This window comes from Notamacropus eugenii, chromosome 2 (assembly GCF_028372415.1).
Source record: "Notamacropus eugenii isolate mMacEug1 chromosome 2, mMacEug1.pri_v2, whole genome shotgun sequence".
Lineage (NCBI taxonomy): Eukaryota > Metazoa > Chordata > Mammalia > Diprotodontia > Macropodidae > Notamacropus > Notamacropus eugenii.
Window position 1 is genome coordinate 433,501,477 of NC_092873.1, and position 22,411 is coordinate 433,523,887.

General features: G+C 44.7%; 1 protein-coding gene across 1 annotated transcript in view; it reads left to right on the forward strand.

The window, feature by feature from the left end:
- SLC26A9 (solute carrier family 26 member 9) overlaps positions 1-22,411 on the forward strand; it is a 42,529-nt gene that overhangs the window by 11,953 nt on the left and 8,165 nt on the right. Inside the window, exons 3-19 of the mRNA XM_072648029.1 lie at positions 3,607-3,746; positions 4,192-4,302; positions 5,481-5,656; positions 7,048-7,212; positions 8,091-8,243; positions 9,279-9,361; positions 10,166-10,313; positions 11,386-11,499; positions 11,767-11,844; positions 13,065-13,160; positions 14,066-14,172; positions 15,057-15,126; positions 15,253-15,345; positions 15,450-15,563; positions 16,042-16,323; positions 17,631-17,685; positions 19,614-19,759. Coding sequence (XP_072504130.1) covers positions 3,607-3,746; positions 4,192-4,302; positions 5,481-5,656; positions 7,048-7,212; positions 8,091-8,243; positions 9,279-9,361; positions 10,166-10,313; positions 11,386-11,499; positions 11,767-11,844; positions 13,065-13,160; positions 14,066-14,172; positions 15,057-15,126; positions 15,253-15,345; positions 15,450-15,563; positions 16,042-16,323; positions 17,631-17,685; positions 19,614-19,759 — 2,131 coding nt within the window. The remainder of the gene's footprint in view (positions 1-3,606; positions 3,747-4,191; positions 4,303-5,480; positions 5,657-7,047; positions 7,213-8,090; positions 8,244-9,278; positions 9,362-10,165; positions 10,314-11,385; positions 11,500-11,766; positions 11,845-13,064; positions 13,161-14,065; positions 14,173-15,056; positions 15,127-15,252; positions 15,346-15,449; positions 15,564-16,041; positions 16,324-17,630; positions 17,686-19,613; positions 19,760-22,411) is intronic.

Sequence of the window (22,411 nt, forward strand, 5' to 3'; positions counted from 1 at the left end):
TCATCCCCTCACTAGTTACTGAGTCAAAATCCCAGACAGCTGCCTGGAAGAAAAGCAGAAAGGGTTGGGACACTCTACCACCTTGGGATTCTAGTATCTCCAAACTCGCTTTATGGAATTCTCATTCCACCTCAGCTTTCTTAGGCTCTTTTCAGTTATTCCCTTGTGGAATGCTATCAGGAATGTCTTGAATTGGGATTTGCAGAATCAGTAATGGGGGAATCCCACCTCATTCCTACAACTTTCTCTAGCCGAGGGAACCCTTCACCCTCTGAGCTCCCATTCATATATTCCTCTCCTCTTGCTCCCTTCCTTCCCCCAAAAACAGATATCAAGCAATGGGCAGGAGGGTTGGATAAAAAGGGTGACAGCAAGGATCTCACTGTTCCTCATCCACTTTTTCCTCCTGGCTGACCCATCCCCATTCTTCCTTTATCTAACCTGTGGCTATCAATAAGTAGAAGTGGGTCCTAGACGCAAGGAACTGGGTGGAAAAAAAAAAAACCTCATATAGGCAGCCCCAGGAGTCTCATCTTGGAAGTATTCTAAAGTACTAAGGACCCAAATCCCTGTCCTCTCCCCACCCAGATGGCGGGCAGTCCTCAATACCTGTCATGGTTGGCTCTTTCTACTCCCTCCCCCCCCCCCAAGACAGAGAACAGCTGATTCAGTTTCTTGGATTGAGGTCACTGGCAATGACTGGGGCTGTGATGCAGGTGGAACTGGTTCAGGCTGGGAGGATCATCCCCTTGAATCTCTGCCTAAAATCCCTGGCCCAACCCTGCTTTTCAAAGGAGGCTCAGCCATTGTGGTTCTAAGCTTTGACACCAGTGCTGCAGTTGGTTCCTAGTTGAGAGCTCCTTCAGCCTGATGAGCCCTGTCAGCTTATGTATCCAAAGAAATAGGAAATCCTATACCCTGTTCTGTTCTGGACCTGATCAGAAGGAACAAAAGGAAGGCTATTGTCCTGAAAGGTGGGAAGCAGGGTGGGGAAATGAAGAGGGCTGATGAATCCAATCCCACTCCTTACCCTTTCCCACATGGATGCAGTGAATGAACTTTAGAGCATTCCCTCTACCTCCTCTCTAACTGCTACCCTCTTTTCTTACCCTGTCAGTACTCAGAAGGATCTATGTTCTAGATTTTCTGTCTTCAATTTTCTGCCTTCAGTATTTTCTATCTTCAGTATTTAATATCAATTTCTAGCCCTTTTTAGGATTCATAGGGATTAGCCTGTATGAAAGCAGACTTGCAAATAAGGCTAGCCATTTACCAGCCCTGAAGTATACCTTTAGCATATGCTCACCAAACTTGTTAAATTTTCAGTAATCAGCAAACACTACAAATCAGGGCTTGATTTATTGTTTTGTTAATCATCTTGGCCTAAGAAAGTGATGGAGAAAATGTCAATAATGCAGATTCAACTTTAAGATGTATCCATTTTTCTTTTTCTTCTTCTTTTTTTTTAAGAACCAGTTATTAAACATCTACCAGCATACTGATAGCTTTAGTTCTTCCCAGGAGAGGTCAAATAAAAATAGTATCTAAGGACACCTGGCACAAGCCTATTGACACCATAGCTGGGTGAAATTTCCAGAGAAGCTTCAAGGTTTGCTCTGCATTATTTGACCCATCTCTTTGTCTTCCCACAGTAAGCGGGGCTATCTGCTCCAGGAGAGGTAGGCGATCCAGGCAGGACTCTTTTGTTGACCAATGATACCACTGGTCTTCCACACTTCCATACTTCTGTCAACAGCACCACCATCTTTCCAGACTTTGACATTATCTTTAACTTTTTACTCTCCCTCACAAATCAAATCTCACCATTTCTCTCCCTGCCGTAACACACCTTGTATTCATCTTCTCACTAATCACACTGCCACCATCTTAGTTCCTCATTATTTCTTGTCTGGATTATTACTCCCCCTAGCTTGTCTCTCTCCATTCTAATCCATTTTCCACACAGCTACCAAGATGATTTTCCTTAAGCATGTGTCTAACCATGTCATTCCTTTATTCAATAAACTCCAACGGCTCCCTATTTAAAATTTAAGTTCATCTACTTGGCTATTAAAGCCCTTCCAAACCTGGCTCCAACCTACCCTTCTAGGTTCATTATTTACTAATATTACTATCATCTGTGGTTCTTTCTTCTATCTCCCTGGCTTTTCATTGGCTATCCTGAAGCCTTACAATGCATTCTTTCCTCCCCTGGCTGAGAGAATCCCTTAATTACTTCAGAAGTACACTTTGATAAGAAGTTTTTTCCTATTCCCTCTAATTTCCTGGTACTGTACCTTCCCTCCTTAAACTACCTTGTATTTATTCCGTATACACTAAAAAGCATACCTACTATCTCCCTCCAGAGCAGGGACTGTTTCGTTGTGTCCCTTTGTATCCCTAACGCTAGCACACAGTTTGGCACATAGTAACCACTTAATAGAGATACGTTATTGTGTACTGGATAGAGTTCCAGACTTGAAATCAGGAAGACTTGGATTCAAATCCCACTTTTAATATGTGCTTATTAGTTGTGTAAAACCCGGGGTATATCCCTTTAACTCTCTGAGCCTCAATTTCTTCGTCTGTAAAATGAGGAGTTTGAATTAGATGATCTCCAGGGCCTAAATTCTAAGCTCCTACAAATCAATACCTGCCAATTGACTGATTCCTAGATGGGAGAATCAAGTTATAAAAACCAATTTCTCCCAGTTTCTGGGGCTTTAAGAGACTTCCAAGATTTAGCAAGATACAAAGCATTTGCTGTGTTGGCTTAGGTTTTGGGTGACATCCAGAGGACCTAATATCGGGGAAACTATGTTAAGCAATACCAAAGAGTCAGAGTCGGTGATGATAAAAAAAAAGAAGCAGGTGGATGAGTCACCAGACTGAGCCTTGATTTCATCCCCAAGTATGTGATTGCATTGAACTGGAACTTGGAAAGCAAATTGTTCCCCCCTCAAATACACATGCCTCCACCCCCACCCATCAATCCACCTTCTGTCAGCCTCCATTCTCAAGTCCTTGTTCCCCAGCCAGGGGAGTTCCTGTGAAAAGTTCTCAAGGCCTTGCACAAACAGGGAAGGGATCAACTCTCCCCACCCTATGCTGATCAATGAAAAGTTTCCCCACCCACCCCTCAATGTAAGTTAGTATATTAACTAGGAAAAGAATCCAGGTGTGTGTGTGTGTGTCTGTGTGTCTGTCCCCAAATTTTCACAACTTAAAGGTTGTATAAGTCAGCAAAGGTCCAGTACTGGACAGGCAGTGGAGTCTCCTCCAGGGCTGATATCTAAGGAATGATCAGGTGACTCAAATACAATCCTGCCTAGAAATATGTACAAGGAGAAAAAGAGGACTATGTATCAGGCTACAACAAAACTCAAAAGTTTTAAACCCAAATACTGCAAGAATGTTGGTATAGGTTAAAGAATTCCCCTTCTGTCCACCATGAATCAATTATTTACATACTCAGTGCCCATAGATGAGCAGGGACAGTAATGTGCTAGACTTCTCAGCCCAGTCCTTGAAGATGTTCCTGATGGACAAGGGCAACACTGTTCCCTACTAGTCCCTCTCGTGACATGCTCATCTCTTTCCTTCTAGATGTTCCTCTGCCAGGGTCAAAACTGTGGTCTTTGGGCTTCTCCCTATCTTCTCCTGGCTCCCCAAATACAAGATCAAGAACTACATCCTGCCTGATCTGCTTGGGGGATTGAGTGGGGGGTGCATCCAGGTTCCACAAGGTAAGAGATTCCCCCTGCACTAGATTGATGTATCACATCCTCTGTTTAAAAATAATTTAAAAACCTTCTATGACCCCAAACCTTAAGGTGTGCCTTCCTTAGACTTCAGGGCCCTAAACTAGGGAGCATTGGCTAGGATTCCCCTCAGGGTTGGGGTAAAGAGTTATTACTTTCTGTACTGTATGTTCCCTGGCTTGAATCAGTATCCCTTTGAAGTTACAAGACTGTTCTTCATTGTCAAAAATCATCATGGAGCAGTAGGTCTAAGTCTAGCCTTATAGCCAGAGCTCCAGGCTTCAAATCCAAGATCTTTTACTGACTTCTTGTGTGACCTTGTTCTCCTCTCTGGGCTTTAGCATCCTCAACTGTAAAGTGAGGAAATTGGATGAGATAATTCCTTAAGGTCCTTTACAGCTTTATATTTATGATCTCATAACTTCTTCAGGCATGGCTTTTGCACTGTTGGCCAACCTTCCTGCAGTCAATGGCCTCTACTCATCCTTCTTCCCTCTCCTGACCTACTTCTTCTTGGGAGGTGTGCATCAGATGGTGCCAGGTAAGAGGCTTCCTGACTCTCAATTCCCCCTCCCCACCCTCCTTGTGGGTAAGTGCAAGGATCTAAAAGATGGTGGTATGTCCCATGTCATCCAAAAGAGGGAAACTCACCAGGTTGGTTGGTTGGTTGTTGTCCTTCGATCTTGAAGAGGACCAAAATGACATCACCATGATAAAGTGAAGTTTCAGTGTGTCCGACTGTGGCTGATCAGACCAATAGGAGCTCGGAATGCTCTACCACAGATTGGGCACAGATAGTCAGTGTGAATATTTAGGGTGGTATGTCCCATGTCACCCAAAAAAGGGAAGCTCACCAGGGTGGTAAAAAGTTTGGAAATCATCATTTAAGGACTGGTTCAAAGAACTGGGAAACCTGAGACCAGAAAAGATATTTTAATGATCTTGAATTAGCTTAAGGGCTACCATAGGGAATGAGATGACTTCTGAAGTTCCTTGTGGCTCTAGCTCTCTAGGCTCCCATGATCCCATGAGGGAAATTCTGTATCTTCTGCTTGACCTAGACAGCAGAACTGGGAACAATGGGTAGATGTTGCTGGGAGAGAGATATAGGGGGAAATTTCTGACAATTAGAGAAATTTGAAAATGAAATTGGTAACTTTCCTCACAACTTAGCAATGAGTTAATGGAGAATGAGTTCTCCATCACTGGGGTAGGGATGGGAGTGGGGAATTCTTCAAATGGAGGTCCAGGCTTTGGATTGGGATTAAATGATCTCTGAAGTCCCTTCCAGTCCAGTCCAGTTTCATTCATTTACTGCATGACCCTAAAGGCTTCTCAGTGAGCCTTTCTGTCTGATTCTCATTTTCTATAAAATGAAGAATATAATGATGCTGCCAACTTCAAGAGGTTGTACCAAGGCTAACATGATACAGTATACATGGAAGTATTTGGCTAAACATGAAGAGCTGTACAAATGTGAAGGAATTTTCTTTATTAGCTGGAGAGGAAACTGAAGCATGGTGAGGTAGAGGTGGAGGGAGAGAAGAATGTGGAGTCATAGGGAGCTAAAGCTCTATCCAAGTCTATCTTTCCCAGTAGAATTATTCAACTGTTCCATTGGCCCCTTGAGGGTTGGGGAGCCATCCTGGGGCCACTGTTGGTTATGGTGGGTATTGGTCCAAACCTCTGTCTTTTGCCGGGCTGGGTGGGGCACCACAGGTACCTTTGCTGTTATCAGCGTCCTGGTGGGTAACATCTGTCTGCAGCTGGCTCCAGAGTCCAAATTTCAAGTCTTTAACAATGTCACCAACACAAGCTACGTGGATGTAGCAGCCATGGAAGAGGAGAGACTCCATGTGTCAGCAACGCTGGCTTGTCTAACAGCCATCTTCCAGGTGAGCATGCAGGGCAGAAGTAACCCAGTGAGACTGTGCTTCTCCTGGATCTAGGAAGTAAGGGCCCAAGGAGACTGCTGACAGATATCCAGGGTATTCAATCCCTCAGGGGAGGCAGAACAAGTTGCCTCTTCAAACCAAAAACCCTTAAGCTTTCTAGAGGCTTGTTCCACCTTCCTTCTGCACCAAACCCAATTCCTATAGATGAAAGGGCAAGGGGGAAGGATGACTAAGCTATTAAAGCAGATTTAGCAATTTGCTTTCTCCTATGGGGCTGGAAGGTACCTTGAGAAGTCATTTCATTCATATCCCACTAAATGAGAATGTTTTCTGAGATTGGAGGCTGAGAATTCTAGTTCTAAGAACCTTAGAAGTTACCTAGTCCAGTCTGCTATCTATAGCATAGATATATACTCCTCTAACATTCCCCACAAGGGTTTGTCCAGAGACCTCTGGAAAAGGTCCCCAAATCTCAACCTGTCACTCAACCCAATGTCTGACTACCTCCTCTGCCAAGATAATGAAAGTCTCACAGAAATCCTTTCTATTTCTTCATATACTTAGAGGCTCCTAGGAAAAGTCCCTCCTCCACTCCCAACCCCCTCCCAGCTCCTATCATCTATATTGTATTGAGGGTGTACCTGAGCCAGAGATAGCACAGAAAGCCTCAAGAAACACTTTTTTATATGATTTTTTTTCTAAATGAATATTTTTATTATAGAAAGTTCACTTCTCATAAATATGCCAGTGCCTGTGTGTGATAAGTGACAATCTAGGATCACAGAATTTTAGAACTAGAAACTTTGAGGTTCATAGGTTTTAGAATTGAAAATAACTTTGTACATTACCCACATGGCCTCTCCTATGTATTGGATAAGAAAACCAAGTCTCTAGAGAAAGAGTGACTGGCCCAAAGGTTATACAGGTGATAGCAGAGCTAGCATTCAAAACCATGTTTTCTAAGTCCAAATTAAACATACATTCAGCTAAACTCTCCCAGTATAAAGATTACAGGGAAGGCCTGAAGCTTTTTGTAGACAATGGCTCACAGAATGGGGGAAGAGGTGAGAGAACGGCAGGTGAAATCTTCAAACCTCACTTAGGCTGTACAAAATGCCTCATCTCAGTTCCAGGCCTACCCTGTGCAAGGAACTGTGCTAGTAACCTTAAGAAATACAATACAGTCTCTACCCTCAAGGAATTTACAGTCTAGTTGGGGAGACTGGATATGTGCATTAAAAGATCACTAACCACTCAAGGATGCATCTGTGACATTCTGGGTGAGCCTCTGTTGTCCTTGGCAGTGGGACTGTGGAAGGATGCTGCTGGTCTAGGCATGGCTCCAAGCAGACATCTGCCTTTCTCTCCCCTGCCCCTTTGCCTCATCCCAGATGAGCCTAGGCTTTGTGCAGTTTGGTTTTGTGGCCATCTACCTGTCTGAGTCCTTCATCAGAGGTTTCATGACCGCTGCTGGGCTGCAGATCCTGATCTCTGTGCTCAAGTACATCTTCGGGCTGACCGTCCCATCCTACACTGGCCCTGGGGCCATTGTCTTGGTGAGTCTGGACACACAATCCAAAGGGCTGAGGGAGACACCTGAGAATCTTTCCTTCTCTTTCAGATTTGTTCTTTTTAAAAAGTAATGAGTTCCCTTCATGCATTCATTTAATAAGTATTCCTTAAATGTCCACAATACATGAGGCACTTTGCTAGAAGCTAGGATTACAGGATGTAACAATTCTTATCCTGGAAAGTAGTCTGAACTGGGGTAGGGAACCTGCATCGTGGAGGGCACATGTGGCCTTCTATGTTCTTGGGTGTGGCCTTTTGACTGAGGCCAAGTTTTGCAGAACAAATGCTTTTATTAAGGGATTTATCTGTGAAGTTTGGATTCAGTCAAAGGGCCACACTTGAGGACCTAGAGGGCCTCACGTGGCCTTGAGGCCACAGGTGCCCCACGCTGGTCTGAACTAAGGCTGGTTGATCACCTATCAGGAATTCTTATGCTAGAAGGGTCTTGTGCTCAGTGGAAAGTTAGGCTGGATGGACTCTAAGATTCCTTCCATATCTGTAATTCTAATTCTTGTTGCCTTCCTTGGTTCCTCCTTTCAGTGCCTGTCAGAGAAGTTCCTTAAAGCTAATCTTGTCCCCTCTAGTTGTAACTTAAAATCTGTTTCCTCTTGTTCCTCTCAGGGACAGAGAAAGAGACCTGATCTTCTATTCCAGAGAGTCTGTCAGATCTGGGTTGAGGAGGGAGGTGGGTATGAGCTGAATTTTGTTTCACTTGGGCCTCTCTCAAGCATTGTTGTGACCTCAGGACCGTGGCCCTGGGTGTCCAGAAGTGGACACATAGAAGGGAGAGGGAGGGGGCCAGTGAAGGCAATGACCTCTTCATCCTGACTGTTCAGCTCTTGTTTCCCTGCTCTCCCTCTAGACCTTCATCGACATCTGCAAAAACCTGCCCCATACAAACATTGCTTCACTTGTCTTTGCCCTGATCAGTGCTGTCTTTCTGGTGCTGGTGAAAGAGCTCAACGCCCGCTACATGCACAAGATCCGTGTCCCCATCCCCTCGGAACTGATTGTGGTAAGGACCTCCATTGGAAATTGAGTTTGGGGTTGGAAGCCTGGACTGATGGCCATTGGGGAAGGAGGGCATTGTGGCACTGGATTCAGAGGAAGTCAACTTGTGGGCAAAGGCCTGGATCTACTATTTCCTACCTATGTGACCTGTGAAAAGCCATTCTACTTCTCTGGGCCTCAGTTTCCTTATCTGTAAAATAAAAGGATTAGGTTAAATTAGCTCTAAGATCTCTTAGAGCTTTAAATTATGTGATACTAAGAGATCCCCATGAGGTGAGAGTATTAGATTTAGACTGAAGGTGCCTGAATTCCAACCCTGGCTTTCTCACTTGTCCTGGGGAAATCTCTTCCCTTCTCTGGGCTTCAAATATAAAATAATGGGGTTCAGCTAGATAGCAGTATCAGTCACGTGGTCCAAAGGTAACCTGTGACCCACCACCCTCCTGCATGTGGCGTGACCCAGATTAAAACATAATTGGGAACTATTTAACAAAATAAATAGAAAAGACAGTAAAACAGATAATATTTCATTTTAAAACTGACTCAGTATATGACCCACAGGGAGCCTCATGTACAGATTAGTGGTTCTCTTTTCTATTTAGATGATCTTTAAGGTTCTTTCTGAGTCTAATCCTATGATTTATCATCTCTTTTTTTTTGGAATTATTCTTTTTTAACTGTATTTGTTTTTAGTTTTCAACATTCACATCTATAAGATTCTGAGTTCTAAATTTTTTCCCTCTGCTCTCCCCCTCCCCAAGACAGCATGCAATCTAATGTAGGTTATACATGTACAATATGATCTATCATCTTAAGATCTCCTGGTTACAGGGACATTAAAGCTGTCCTCCGGGCAGTGAGTGAGAAAGGAAATCAGGCAGTGAAAGTCAATCTTGGTCCATGTCTAGCCCTCCCAGGGGAGTCTCTGTCAGGCAGTTGGGAATGGAAAGGCCTGGGTTCTTTTTATGAGAGAAAGAAGACTGATAGAGACTCAATGCCCTGGCCTTGACCCAGGTGCCATCTTTCCCTTCCTCAATAGGTGGTGGTGGCAACGGCTATCTCTGGGGGTTGTAAGATGCCCAAGAAGTACCATATGCAGATTGTGGGAGAGATCCAACAGGGGTGAGTGGAAACTGGCTGGAAGTTTGACTCTTCCACCCAGACCCAGGCCCAGCCCCAATCTAGAACCTTGGTTTTGCAGCATGGGCCAGAGCTGTATCCATGAGTCAGTTCCAGTGGGATCCTCTGTAGGACATTCACACCCCCAAGCCTAGCCCAGCTCAGCTCAGCTCTCAGTCTGTGTCTCTAAATGACAATTTTATTGGAACACATTTACATACAGTTTTATATTTATATGCAATTTTCTACACAACTTTACTAGAGAGAAAATCGGATAAAGGCTAGTCTGTTAAGAGGAAATTTCTCTGCTTTGCCTCTATCCCAGGATAACACCTTTTTAATCACTCTACACATAGATTGAGTGCCTACTACAAGCAAGGCTGTGGAGAATTAAAAGTTCATCAATTACATTCCCATAGTCCTGGGAAGCAGAGTGTGAGAGGAGGACAAAGGAAACGTTTGAATACGCTCCAGATTGTAATCCCACCTTTGTAACCTAGTGATGGTGTGACCTTGAGCAGCTCTCTAAAGACTCTCTGATCCCACAGCTTTCTCATCTTTAAATGAGAATAAAAATATTGGCTTCAGATGAGATGACAGATATAAAGGAGTTCTCTTCTTCCCCAAAATGGCGGGTTTGGCCCAAATAATCTCTAAAGTCCCCATAATTTCTCAAATTCTGAGTCTGTGTTTCTAATTTGACCATGCCTTACCCCACTCCTGATTCCCACATTCCTGCTTCCTTTTCCTCCCATACACAAGTACACACTGGCTCCTGATCCTCCCTTCCCTCTGACTCCATGACAGATTCCCCACCCCAGTCTCCCCCATGGTCTCCCAGTGGAAGGACATGATCGGCACAGCTTTCTCCCTGGCCATCGTGGGGTATGTCATCAACCTGGCTGTTGGCAGGACTCTGGGAGCCAAACATGGCTATAATGTGGATTCTAACCAGGTAATACAAGGAGAGGTGAGGAAATGAAATATGTCTTGGGCAAAGGGAGAGAAGAAGAGGACATGGGCAAAATATTGGAGATGCTATACAAAGACAACAGCTGGTGAGGGTGTCCCCCAGCAACCAGCTGTCACTATGTAGATACTGGGGAAATATGGGCTTGATTAACACTATCATTGTTTGTAGAAACACTGAGACTCATCAGATTTAATGATAAAAGGGACCCTAGAAATCTAGACTGAAGCCCTTATTTTACAAGTCATAGGATAACAACTTACAGCTGTAAGGGGCCTTAGAGGTCAAGTCCAACCCCCTTTACTTTACTGATGAGGAAAATGAAGCTCACAATTAGTAAATGTCTGAGGCAGGGTTGGAGCCTAGGTCTTTCTGACCCCAAGTCCAACATTCTACCCATTACACCATGTTGCCTCTAAGGAAACTGATGCTCAAATAAGCAATATAACTTATCCAAGATGACACTGGTAGTATGCCTCTGAGGCATAGAACCTACAGGACAGGATAAAATGGGGATGATAATTGCCCTACTCAGCAGAGTTGTTGTGAGGATAAATTTGGGTAACATAAAGGAAGTGCTTTACAAACTTTGGAGCAATAGATAAATGTTACCTATTATTAGCTATATTTTTGGTGTCCCTGGGTTATGACTCGCCATCTTACATTTTCTAGCTTCTACTCTTGGTGCTGGGATCATGAAATCATTGTGCTAGAGCTAGAAGGGACCTCAAGAGTCATCTAGTCCAAACCTATAATTTTACAGATGAGGAAACTGAGGCCCAAGGAGGTTAAGTGACTTGCCCAAAGTCAAGAGATATTAAGTATCTGAGTCAAGATTTGAACTCAAAGTCTTCTGAGTCCATTATTTATGTTCTTTCCAGTGTTGGGAATAGGTGCTGCAGTTAAGTAGCCAGATCTCAGAGTCAGCAGTTGAGTCTCTCTGCCTCACGTTCTCCCAATTCCTCACCCCACCCATGCTCTAACTCTACCCAGCCTGACTCCCCTCTGCAGGGAAGATGGGCTCCCAAATTTCTAAGCACTCCTTCTTCCCCCACAGGAAATGATTGCTCTGGGCTGCAGCAACTTTTTTGGCTCTTTCTTTAAAATTCATGTCATTTGCTGTGCTCTCTCAGTCACCCTGGCTGTGGATGGAGCAGGGGGCAAATCCCAGGTGAGCTGGGGGGATGCTGGGCAATACATCTCTCTGAAGTCAATTGGAAAGACCCTCAGATGGACTAGGTGCCAAATTGGTCTCTAGACACTTTCTCCATAGTTCCCCATATTGTCCACTGCCACCTTCCTCCACCACTTCTGACTGAGGCACTGAAGGGCAAGGACAGATTCACACAGGAGACCCAGTTATCCCCTAGAGAGAAAACCCTGACCCTCACCTCACCCTCCGCCCTCTCAGTGTTCAGAATTTTTTTACTCTTCACAGGTATCAAGTCTGTGTGTGTCTCTGGTGGTGATGATCACAATGCTGGTATTGGGGGTCTATCTATACCCCTTACCCAAGGTAAGAGCACAATTGGGGAAGGCTGAGAGAAAGGAGGAGAAAATCACATGATCACAAAGTATTAGAGATAGAAGGGACCATAGAAATGACCCAGACCAAACCCCTGTCTGAAGCATGAATCAAGGAGTCATTTTTTGGAGGAGAAAGGCACATAAAACCAAGACAGGGACAGGCATGGAACTATTCAGGGGCAGGTGCCAGCCTACAACTTGACGTGCCTCTAGGCCTACAACACCCATGGTGTTCTCACCCTCAAAGGGACACAGCTATAGGGCATTTGCCTATAATAGGATCATAGAGCTGAAAGGAAGCTTAGACATCTCTGGTTGACCCTCCTCATCTTACAAAGATGGTAACAGTTACACAGATAGGGTTTGAACCTCAGTTCCTAGGGGAATATCTTGCATCTCTGTCTCCCTGTCTCTCTGTCTCTCTGTCTCTCTGTCTCTCTCTGTCTCTCTCTCTCCCCCTCTCTCTCCCCCCTGCTCTGTCTCTCTCTCCCCCCTCTCTTTCTCTGTCTCTCTCTCTCTGTCTCTCTCTCTGTTTCTCTCTCTCTCTCTCTCTCTCCCCCTCTCTCTCCCCCCTCTCTTTCTCTGTCTCTCTCTCTCCCTCTCTCTCTCTCCCCCTCTCTCTCCCCCCTTCTCTGTCTCTCTCTCTGTCTCTCTCTCTGTCTCTCTCTCTCTCCCCCTCTCTCTCCCCTCTGCTCTGTCTCTCTCTCACCCCCTCATCTCTTTCTCTGTCTCTTCTGTCTCTCTGTCTGTCTGTCTCTATCTGCCTCTCTCTCTTTTTTTCTCTTCCCCCCTCTGTCTTTCTCTGTCTCTGTCTCTCATCTCTCTGTCTCTCTGTTTCTTCTGTCTCTCTCTGTCTGTCTCTCCCTCTCTGCCTCTCTCCCCCTCTCTTTCTCTCTCTCTCCCACTCTTTCTCTGTCTCTCTCACCCCCTCATCTTTCTCTGTCTCTTCTGTCTCTTCCTTCTCTCTGTCTGTCTGTCTATTTGTCTCTGTCTGCCTCTCTCTTTTTTCTCTTCCCCCACTCTGTCTCTCTGTCCCTCTCTGTCTCTGTCTCTGTCTCTCTGTCTCTGTCTCTCTCTCTCTCTCTCTTCCCCCCCATCTCTGTCTCTCTATCTCTGTCTCTCTCTGTCTCTCATTCTTGACCAGAGGGTTAAAAGAAGAGAAAGAGACCCTGTCCTACTGATGTGAGTCCTTGTTTGCTCTCCTTACAGTCTGTGCTGGGGGCCCTAATTGCTGTCAACCTCAAGACCTCTCTTAAGCAGCTCACTGACCCCTATTACTTGTGGAAGAAAAGCAAATTGGATTGTGTGAGTGTGTCCTCCTAGCCCCTCCTTGGCCTTCTCAGTCATCAAAGCCCATTTCTTGCTGATCATCCCGTCCCTAATTTCGCTTTCTAGTCAATGTCCAAATCTGCCCTCTCTAGAACTTTTCATCCTCCAGAGGCTCATGGGAAACTCTACTGTTCAAAGAGAGCATTTTTAGGCCAGGGCACAGCAAGACAAAGTGAAGGCAGGAAAATCAGGAGTCCCAACAAACTCCCTGCCTCCCCTGTAACAGTTATAGCCTACAATTTATAGAGCATTTTACATTCCCCCTCTCATTTGACCTTTGAAACAACCCTGAGAAACAGATTCTATAAGTCGCCATTTCACAAATGAGAAGATGCACTGAGGTTCAGTAACGCTAGTAGTGAGTAAATGGAAAAGATGGGAACCAGAGGCAGGCTCTGTGTCTCCAGATCCAATGCCCTTTTAGCCATGCTGCTTTTCATGATGATTTCTGGGCTCATCCTAACCCTTTAAATTTGTCCACCATGTTACGCTTTTCAAAATCACAGTCTTATTGGATTTACATAAGACCTCCATCAGAGAAATAGAACAGGTAGTAAGTAATACAATGAGCTCCAAGAACTCGAAAGAGTCTTCATCAAGAAACCGCAGGAATCCATATCCCAACATCTTTCCTCAGTAGCCAGTCCTTTGATTTGACAAGTATTGACCAGGTGCCATCAAGGACACATAGCCTGTAGAACTTAGGATTCATACTTCAAATACACATTTTTGGTCCCTGGAGAGCTTCTATCCAGCCTAATAGAAGAATGAAGGGAAGGGGTAGGTTTGACCCTAGGAAGTCTCCCTAGAAGAAGGGGTCTTCTCCCTGGAGTGGCCTCAGAACCCTAGACTTAGGGCAACTTTGTTATCTCTCCTCACAGTGTGTCTGGGTTGTGAGTTTCCTCTCCTCCTTTTTCCTCGGACTGCCTTATGGTGTAGCAGTGGGTGTCTCCTTCTCCATCCTAGTGGTTGTCTTCCAGACCCAATTGTGAGTATTCTACTACCCACCCTGAACCATCCCTCAAACTAACCTCGTCTTAAGGAGAATCTTGGGGTAACTGATGCCAAGCCTCTATGATGTCCATCACTCATGCCTGTATTGGACACAGCCCATTCCTTTCCTCTTACCAAGGGCAGGTACGTCCATGGCTCAAGGGGTTACCCAGGGCCATTGCAAGATGTGATCTAGCATATGTTAGCAAAAGGTGTTGACACAGGGTGCATGAGGAGCCCTATCTCTCGGGAAAATATGTTAACCACTGAACATCCCAGAGAACACAGTTAATAGCCCTCTATCTTCACAAAAGTAGAAAAAATCTGGCAAGCATCAGAGATAAGAAGAGGAGTCTGGCAGATAGGATTACCTTTCCACCACAGCCCAGACACACCCTGAGGACAAACCATAACACTTATTGGAGGGCCCAGAGGCTCAGGCTTCTTTCCTACCCCTAAAAAAGTTACAAGCACTTGACTTGCCCTACCTCGCCCCCAAGCAATGTTGTACCAGCTAGCATCACTCCCAGAGACTGAGTAGGGAAGAGTAGATATTAAAACTCAAGAAAACCTTCCCTTCTCTAGCAACTCAGAAGCAGAAATTTCTAATGCTGGTACCACATACATGTTATGACTTCATGCATGTCCCCATATCTTCAACCCCTCTTTGAGAACCTGTCTGGAGTAAATGGCTCCCTGCCTGCACCCCCTAGTTACTCTCTTCTAGACTATACATCACCATGTAATTCCACCTAGACAGAACCCCCACCTCAAGACCAGGAAGGAGGGAGTTTCCTCTCTCACCCTCCTGCTGGTCTTAGCAGCATCCTTTGAATTCTATATTGAGCATTTGTTTTTCTTTTTTCCTTCTTTATTCAGTCGTAATGGCTCTGCCCTGGCCCAGGTTGTGGACACAGACATCTATGTGAACCCTAAGACCTACAATGGCGTAAGTAGCAGTGTCCTCCCATTCCTTAATACTCCCTCTCCCTGGCCTCATCTCCTCCTAAGTCAGAGATTACAAAAAATAATACAAAGACACTTCTGCCTCCTAAACCCAGTCTCCTTGTGGCAGGTCCAGGAAGTAGAAGGAATAAAAATCCTGACTTACTGCTCTCCACTCTACTTCGCCAACTCGGAAATCTTCAGACAGAAGGTCATTTCCAAGGTATGGTACAGTACAGTGCCCTTGAACCTGGAGGGAAGAAATTTACTGCAAGGACACTGAACTGAAGCAGGGAATGAGAGAGCTCAATGTAGCTCTCCCAACAGATAGGTGTGGATCCTCAGAAAGTGTTCCTGGCCAAGCAGAAATACCTAAAGAACCAGGAAAAGGGACGCAAGATGCCCACAAAACAGAAGAAATCCCTGTTCTTGAAAAAAAAGGTGAGCTGAACCAAAGATAACACCCTATTCACACACACACATATATACCTCATCAGCTTCTCTCTCTCTCTCTCTCTCTCTCTCTCTCTCTCTCTCTCTCTCTCTCTCTCTCTCTCTCTTTCTGTCTCCTTCCCTTTCTTTCTCTCTCCCTCTCCCATTACCTTCTGTCTCTCTGACATATTATATCAATAATCCAACTATGTGGAGCTTAATCTGGGGTTCTTAACCTTGGGATTTTTTAATATGATGATAAATTTATTTTAATATAACTTGTTTCCTTTGTAATCCTATGTCTTTTATTTTATGCATTTAAACATATGATTCTGGTCTATAAGGTTCACCAGACTGCCAAAAGGACACAAAAAAGACTAAGAGAAAACCTTGATCTAGAGAATGGATTTCTCTAGCTGAGTTGTCCAAGGCAAGTCAGACCCTGCAAGGGTCCACTCTGAACCATTCCCCCTGTACTTGCCCCCAGACTGTCTCCCTGCAGGAACTCCAGCAAGACTTTGAAGTCGTTTCCCCCACTGATACCAACAACAATCAAACAGCTGCCAATGGGACTGGGATCTCCTATATCACCTTCAAGCCAGAGACCCCCACACCCTCCAAAGATGAGCCACCGGCCCACTTCACACCATCCAGTGAACCTGAAGACTCTCTGGCCAGTGCCCCACCCTTCATCTCTTTCCATACCATCATCCTGGACATGAGTGGGGTCAGTTTCGTTGACCTTATGGGCATCAAAGCATTGGCAAAGGTAAAGCCTAAATGGAAAGAGAGGAAAGAGACCACCAACCCCTCTTTTTCTTCCTAACACCTTTACTAAGTTCCCTAGTTTGGAGAAACTGAACCAATGTTAAAGGTTTCCCTAGGGGAGGGAGCAAAGCAGAACAGTCCTTCACATCTTTAAATCTGCCAAAGGTGGGCAATCTCTCTAAAATCAACTGAACATAAAACACTTCTCCAGAGGCCTCACCTATTGGCAAGGAACTCAGATCTCTGTACCTACCTTCTAGAAAAAGGGCGGATGGTGTCCGGTTCCCCCACTCCCACCCCTGTAAGGGTCTAAATCCATCAGAAGGAATTTGGCCATCCCCGCTGACCGCAGCTCCCATCCACCCCTAGACTGACAATTGGAGTAGTGGATAAATTCTGGTCATTAAACTGAGAAATCAAGGAATGTGGTAACTCAGCTCCCCTTTCCACAGTCCAAATGGGCAGGTCAGAGCAGAGTTGCTGGTGAGCTTATCTTCTTCTGATAACATGTCTAACTACCTCTGGAAGATCAAAGTCACGGGTAAACTATAGAGGTGACTAGGGGGAGGAGAGAGTCTGTGGAAGAGCTTGGCTGAGGGACGAGGGAGGGAGGAAAAGGAGAAAAAGCCTCAAAACCAAAGACTTCCTCCAATAAATTGGTCCCTTAAGCATCTATGAGTCTCCCTCACAATATCATCCAGAATGTGGAGAGGTCCAGAAAGAGACTTTAAAGGCCTAATCCCCTCATTTTACAGAGGAGGAGACTCTTAGTCACATAGGTAGTGACCAACAGAGTTGGGTCCTCTTGACTCCAAATCCAGTATTCTTTTCACTAAACCATAACACCTCATGTGCCTCCTCCTGCCATCTAAGTAGAGTGAGCAAATCAAGGTAACCAAGGCCCTCCTGATCCCTGTCCCTGTATAGCCTTAGAGACAAAGCTTGCCTTCTCTGAGTCTTTCCTTCTGTGAGAGAGGGAGAACTGCTGCTTCCACGCTCCCCAAGGGTCAGGGAGGGAAAAACCCAAGGAGCTATAATTATCCTGAAGTGCCCATCCAATGGTCAGAGCCAAGATTCCATCCTGCTTTCCAAAGCTCTCAGTCAGCTCTCCAAGGAGAAGTGCTGTGTGTCTGCTGCTATTTTTATCCTTGGCTACACCCAGCCCTTGGTGTGACTGATTTGTTCAGCTCTAGTTGAAGTATGGTTTGTGGGTCACCTGTGGGATACACTCAGAACACTCTTCTCCTTTTGTCTCTCTCTCCCCTCACTCCCCACCCCTTTCTCCTGACCTGACACTTCTGGCCCCAGCTCTCCTCCAGCTATGAGAAGATTGGTGTAAAGGTCTTCTTGGTGAATATTCAAGGTAAGAGGAGGGTAACATTCAGGGACAGTTACAAGGGGCTAGGCAGGGAAAATAGAGCCACCAGGTAGTCTTTAGGTTATTACATACCTGGAAATCATCAAGGGAAAACAAGAATAGAAACATCCTGGGAACAGTCATGTCAGAGTAAGGGCTGGGTCTGGAACCGTGCCAGAAGTGATCACAGAAACAGTTCCCATCAGCAGAGAGGAAGAGAGAAAGAAGGGGGAGAGCAAGAGAGACAATCTGTCAACAAGCCTTTATTAATCACTATGTGCCAAGTATTCTACAAGACACTGGAGATACAAAGGGAAAAGCAAAACAAGAACTTACAATCCAATGGGAGAAACACCATGTACAAAAAAAAGATATATTCAAGATATAGAAAGAGTAGTTACAAGGTTGTTTTCCTTCATTCTTGAAGAGGACCATGACCTCAGAAAGGTGATGACTTGCAAATAAATTGAATGTGAGTGAGGCAGGGCTGTGCAAAGTCACCAGCCTCACTCTTTTCCCCTGAGCTGTCTGAGTGTAGCGGCATGATACAGATCAGGAGACCAGAAACGGCCCAGAATACTGTGGGAGATCTTGGTCTTTTTAAGCTAAGGTCTCGGTTTGTCTGAGGCAACACCCATTCAGTGATTAAGGCTGGGTAAGAAATGAGGCAAAAAAAAAAAATGGTCTCTTCTATCTAATAAAAAAAAAAATGAATGTAGGAGAGGAAGACCCTTAGGGATTCTGGCCAAAACAGAAAAAAATTGCTATTTACATTCATTCTGAGCCATCAGAACCCAAAGGATGACCAAGTGGGGCTTGGCCTAGGATCTATTGCTGGCCAATCAGTGAGAGTCAGAGTGATTTAGGTTTAAGGCATTGTCTTTAAAAAAGAAATCTAGCCCATAAGCCCCAAGATAGCTTGCAAGATTTCAGCAATCAAACTTCATATTCCTTACCCATAGGTAAAGAGGGAGGGAGAGGAAGGAAGGAAAGAAGGAAGGGAGGGAGGGAGGGAGGGAGGGAGGAAGGAAGGAAGGAAGGAAGGAAGGAAGAGAAGAAGGAAGGAAGGAGCAAGCTGTGTTGCCCAATTGGAACTGGCCAGTTGGGTCCCCAGAGGGGCAGCTACATTCTTGAAGAGAACCATGACATCAGAAGGTGATGTCATGACTTGCAAATGAATTGGACAGAAGTGAGGAAAGGTTGTTGCAAAGTAAGCTTAGCATAGAAGACTGACATGTGGAAGGGCCCAAGAAAGACCTCTGTACGTGCTGGTTCTTGAGAGGAGTCCAAAAGGAAGCCAGGGCTTCTCAAAGATAGTAGTAAGAAAAGAGAGCCTTCCAGGTACGAGGGACAATGTCAATCAAGCAATCAAAATTTATGAAGCACCTACTATGAGCCAGGAACCGTGCTAAGCTCTGGGGAGACAAAAAGAGGCAAAAGACAGTCTTCCCTCAGGGAGTTTAAAATCTAATGGAGCCCATGACAATTTATTTAAAGCACAGGACTACCTCCCCATCCCCCCAACAAGGAGATTTTAACATCTGGGCATACTCACCAAAGGAGATGATTCCTTCGTATTAAACTGTTTCCTTTTGCTGGAGTTTCAAGCTTTTCCACGTGTTCATAACGCCCTCTGCTGCTCACACTAGCATTGCAACATTACAAGTGAGATGTCTGATTCCCAAGGCTTAAGATGATAATGACTTTCATTTATACAGTGTCTTCAATTTTGCAAAGCCCTCTCTCTTTTCCCAACAAGGTTCTGAGGTAGCCAGACCAAGTCTTACAGACTTACAGATGAAGCAAGAGAGGCTCTTAAACATAACATTTCTCTCCTCACTTTCTCCATCTACTTCTCCCTTAACCCCTTCTCCTTGTACCAGCCCCCCAGGGGCAGGCATCTCCTTGACAGATAATGTTTTTCCCCTTTCCAGCCCAAGTGTATAATGACATTCACCATGGAGGTATCTTTGAGGACGGGACCCTAGAACGAAGTCACATCTTTCCCAGCATCCACGACGCTGTCCTTTTTGCCCAAGCCAGCAGCAGAGCAGTGGTCACAGGACAAGACTTAAGAGAGGTATGATCCCACACATTCAGAGTATCCCATGTGGGAGTGGGGGGAGGGAAGCAGGGTACAATGAATTCATGAACAATAATAAAAGGGATACTTTCTCTGTCCTCACCAGTAACCAAAGCAAGATCATAGAACAGTAGAGCTAGAAAGGAACCTTGGAAGCTGTAAAGTCCAACTCATTTTACAGATGAAAAAACTGAGACCCAGAGAGGAAATGTGCCCTTTTCCTCTCCTCCATTCTCCCCAGGAGGGACTCCCCCTCCAGAAAAAAGTATTGAGAAAAAGGATGGAGATAAGAGTCATAGAACTTACAAGCAAGGCAGGAGCCTTGGAAACACTCTTAGGCAGAGACCCCAACCAGTTGTTTTCTTTTTTCTCTTTATTTTTAATTAAATTGTTTTTCAATCAACAAAAATCTACTTTCCCTCCCTCTCTCTCTCCTACCTTCACCTGCCACCTTGAGGAGAGGAAGAAAGAAAGCAAAAGCCCTATTATAAACATGTAGAGTCAAGCCAAACAAATTCCCTCATTTGACAATATCCAAAAATTATTCTATCTCAATCAGCACTGAGTCTGTCTCCTGTCTGTTAGGAGGTGAGCTGCACATTTCATCGTGAGTCCTCCAGAATCCTGCCAAGTAGTCACTTTCTCAAGTTGCACCAGGCGATTCTGATATAATAATAGCTTATACCCCTGTAGTCAGTCAATAAATATTAAGTGCCTTCTAATACTAGTGCAGTGCCAAGCATGGTGCTAAGTGCTAGGGATATGAAAAAAGGCAAAGGAATTCTCAGTCTAACGGAGGAGACAATGTGAAAACAACTATATACGAGCAAGACATATTCAGGATAAAAGTGCAAAGGTTGTGCCAACCCTTGAAGGTATACAAAAGGTTTTTCTTACACAAGTTCATAAGGTAGTTAGTATCAGGACTGATTTCTCCATTTCCCAGATGAGGAAATTGAATTTCAGAGAAGGTTAAGTGGATTGCCCAGTGTCACACAGCACCAGAGTTTAAATTCAAATCTTCACCAAGACCTTTCTATTTACTGTCCCACAGGATCAGGACCTTTGGATCAAGTCACTGCTATTTAGTCATTTCTTTTTAGTTATACCCAATTCTTCATGACCTCTTTTTAGGGTTTTCTTGGCAAAGAAACTGGACTGGTTTGCCCTTTCCTTCTCCAGCTTATTTTACAAATGAGGAAACTGAGGTAAACAGGGTTAAATGATTTGCCCAGGGTCACATAGCTAGTAAGTGTCTGAAGCTGAATTTGAACTCAGTTCTTCCTGACTCCAGGCTCAGTATTCTGTCTACCTGCATCACCTAGCTGCCCCATTGGATCAAGAAAAACTTTCTTTTTCTTGGGTCAAGAAAAACATTCATATAATTACAGGTTAACTTGTTGGTACTCTATAGAGAAGGAAAACTCCACAAGGATGAAGGAGGAGGAGAAGCAGGGTTGGTCCAGATAGGGGAAAAGATTTCTCCTTTGGAATTTTGACCTTGAACAGATGGCTTAGTTGAATGGCATGCATATGAAAATCAACACCACTCAAAAATCCTGAATGTTGGGGAGGTTTGTGGGGCAGGGCTGGACTTTCTCAGTTTAGGAGTCCATGACAAGGCTCTCTTCAAGCTGTTCTCTCGTCCCCTTCCCCACGTAGCCCTTGCCCTCAGCTCCAGGGCCTTACTTTTACTTCAAATGTCAATACAACTGCCGCTGCCTTCCTTAGATCTAAGAAAGGGCTAATCTGGCCTTAGAGCAACTATTTGCTCTTTGCCTTAAGAGATGGGTGAAGGTGAAACCATCTGCAGTCACACTGAAAAGCTGCCTGAGAAAATAAATAGGGCTTTTGGCTCCTACCCTAAAGATGGCAAAGGGAAAGGGAAAGAGGGAGGTGCAGAAACAGGGTTAGCAAGAGCTAGGCTGGCTATCCTAAGGCAGCCTGGTATCTTGAACCTAGTTCAATTTTTATCCCAGGTCAGAGGGAGGTGAATTTTCTCCCTAAAATAAAACACCTTTTTGATCAACGAAGTGGGGTCAATTGTGTTAGTGGAAAGGGCACTGAATTTTGGGTCAGAAAGCTTAAGTTTAAATCTCTACCCTGCAACTTACTACAGGTATATCCTAGGAAAGGGGAAAGGGAAATAAGCAGGCATATAGTGCCTACTATGTGCCAGGCATTATGCTAAGAACTTTATAAACATCATCTCACTTGATCCTCACGACAACTCTGCCAGGTGGGCTCTACTATTACCCCCATTTTATAGATGAGGAAATGGAAGGAAAGAAAGATTAAATGTCTTGTCCAAGATCCTCCAACTAGTCAGTGGCTCAGGAGAGATGTGAATTCAGGTCTTCCTGACTCCAGGCCCAGCGTTCTTTCCACAGCACCAGTTGCCCTTTCAGCAAATTACAGCCACTCTGGGCCTCCTTGTCTACAAAATAGGGAGTGGTACTACATCCATTCATTCATTTAACAAACGTTTATTAAACAGTTATGATGTGCACGTAGAATACTGGGTACTTCCTGGTAAGTGCATTAGAGAATTGCAAAACAGTGGCATGGGAGGGCTGAGGGGGAAGGTCATTGCTGACAGAAGAGATCATGGATTAAACTCTAAATCCCTTGAGCCTCATGATCATTTCA